The sequence below is a fragment of the Austrofundulus limnaeus genome, unplaced genomic scaffold (genome assembly GCF_001266775.1).
Source record: "Austrofundulus limnaeus strain Quisiro unplaced genomic scaffold, Austrofundulus_limnaeus-1.0 Scaffold3874, whole genome shotgun sequence".
NCBI lineage: Eukaryota > Metazoa > Chordata > Actinopteri > Cyprinodontiformes > Rivulidae > Austrofundulus > Austrofundulus limnaeus.
Genome location: NW_013956276.1, coordinates 1694 through 2915, shown reverse-complemented (window position 1 = coordinate 2915; position 1222 = coordinate 1694). Strand labels below are relative to the sequence as shown.

General features: G+C 43.4%; 1 protein-coding gene across 1 annotated transcript; it reads right to left on the bottom strand.

Annotated features, from left to right (window-relative positions):
• Nucleotides 1–1213, bottom strand: LOC106512014 (uncharacterized; the record flags this gene model as incomplete). The annotated part of the gene is given in 1 exon segment (XM_014000718.1): nt 1–1213. A coding segment is annotated over 1 exon segment (1005 nt), but the record flags the coding sequence as incomplete, so codon positions are not given.
• Between the last annotated feature and the right edge of the window lie 9 nt (nt 1214–1222).

Here is a 1222-nt window from a genome sequence, read left to right as displayed (position 1 = left end):
CAATTCATTTACAGTCATGCCTCTTCCTTGGTGATGTACACGTTGATGGTAGTGTTTAATGAGGAGGGCTGATACATGGGACTCCTTGGGAAGAATTGCGGGATGTTTGACATGATGATGCAAGGCTGATTGGGACAATCTTCCTCCCACCCTGAGTACATCAGAGTTGTCCAAGAAAGCATTTAGCTTCTTTAGTCTGTTATGCTTGTGCAGAGAATTCACCTTCTGAGATCTGATTTTCTGTATTTCCTCAGTGAAAGCTTCTCTTTGCACTAGCTTGATAATGAACACTTCTGTGTCTCTCCTCTCTTCAAGATCTGTTGTTTTGTTTGTTCTTTCTTGAACGCCTTTAAACTCTTTTATGCGTCGTTTGAGTCTGGCAATAGCCTTTACTGCTCTCGACCAATCAGAGAACTTCTTTAGACGCTCTAAAACTGGATTCACTTCTTTTGACTGCACGGTGTATGCATGACCTGTACGGAGTTCAGGATCTGTCTCTTCAACTTCTCCCACCATTTCCTTTTTGATTGGAAGATCTTGTTTCCAAAGGAAATCTGGACCCTTCAACCAGTTTGATTCTTTCAGTTGTGCAGCGGTTAAACCCCTAGAGGCCTGATCAGCCGGATTTTCTTCTGAGCTGACATGCTGCCATTTTTCAGGACTTGTACTTTGTCTTATTCGTTGAATCCGATTGGCAACGAACGTGTGAAATCTTTTAGCATCATTGCTTATGTATGCTAGTACGACTTGTGAATCTGTCCAATAATATTCCAGTAGATTTTCAATTTCCAGTTCTTGTTTGATTACATCCGCGTTGCGGACTGAAGTCACAGCTGACGTCAGTTCAAGCCTTGGGATGGTCATTTGTTTAATGGGCGTAACTCTCGCTTTTCCCATGACGAGTGAACAGCTTATCTGTCCTTCTTTGCCTATTGCTCTAAGGTATGAACATGCGCCATAACCGTTGAGGCTTGCATCCGAGAAGCTATGCAATTCATACTGCATGATGTTGATGTCTTGTGAGTAGCTTCGTGGGATCTTCAGAGCTGCCAGCTTAGGCAAGTCTCTCAACCATGCTTCCCATCATGGTAGAATGTGGTCTGGAAGATCATCATCCCAGTTAACCTTGTCTTTGCATGATGTTTGGAGTATTTGCTTTCCAATCAATGTGAATGGGGCGACAAACCCAAGAGGGTCATAGATGGAAGCGACAGTCGAGAGT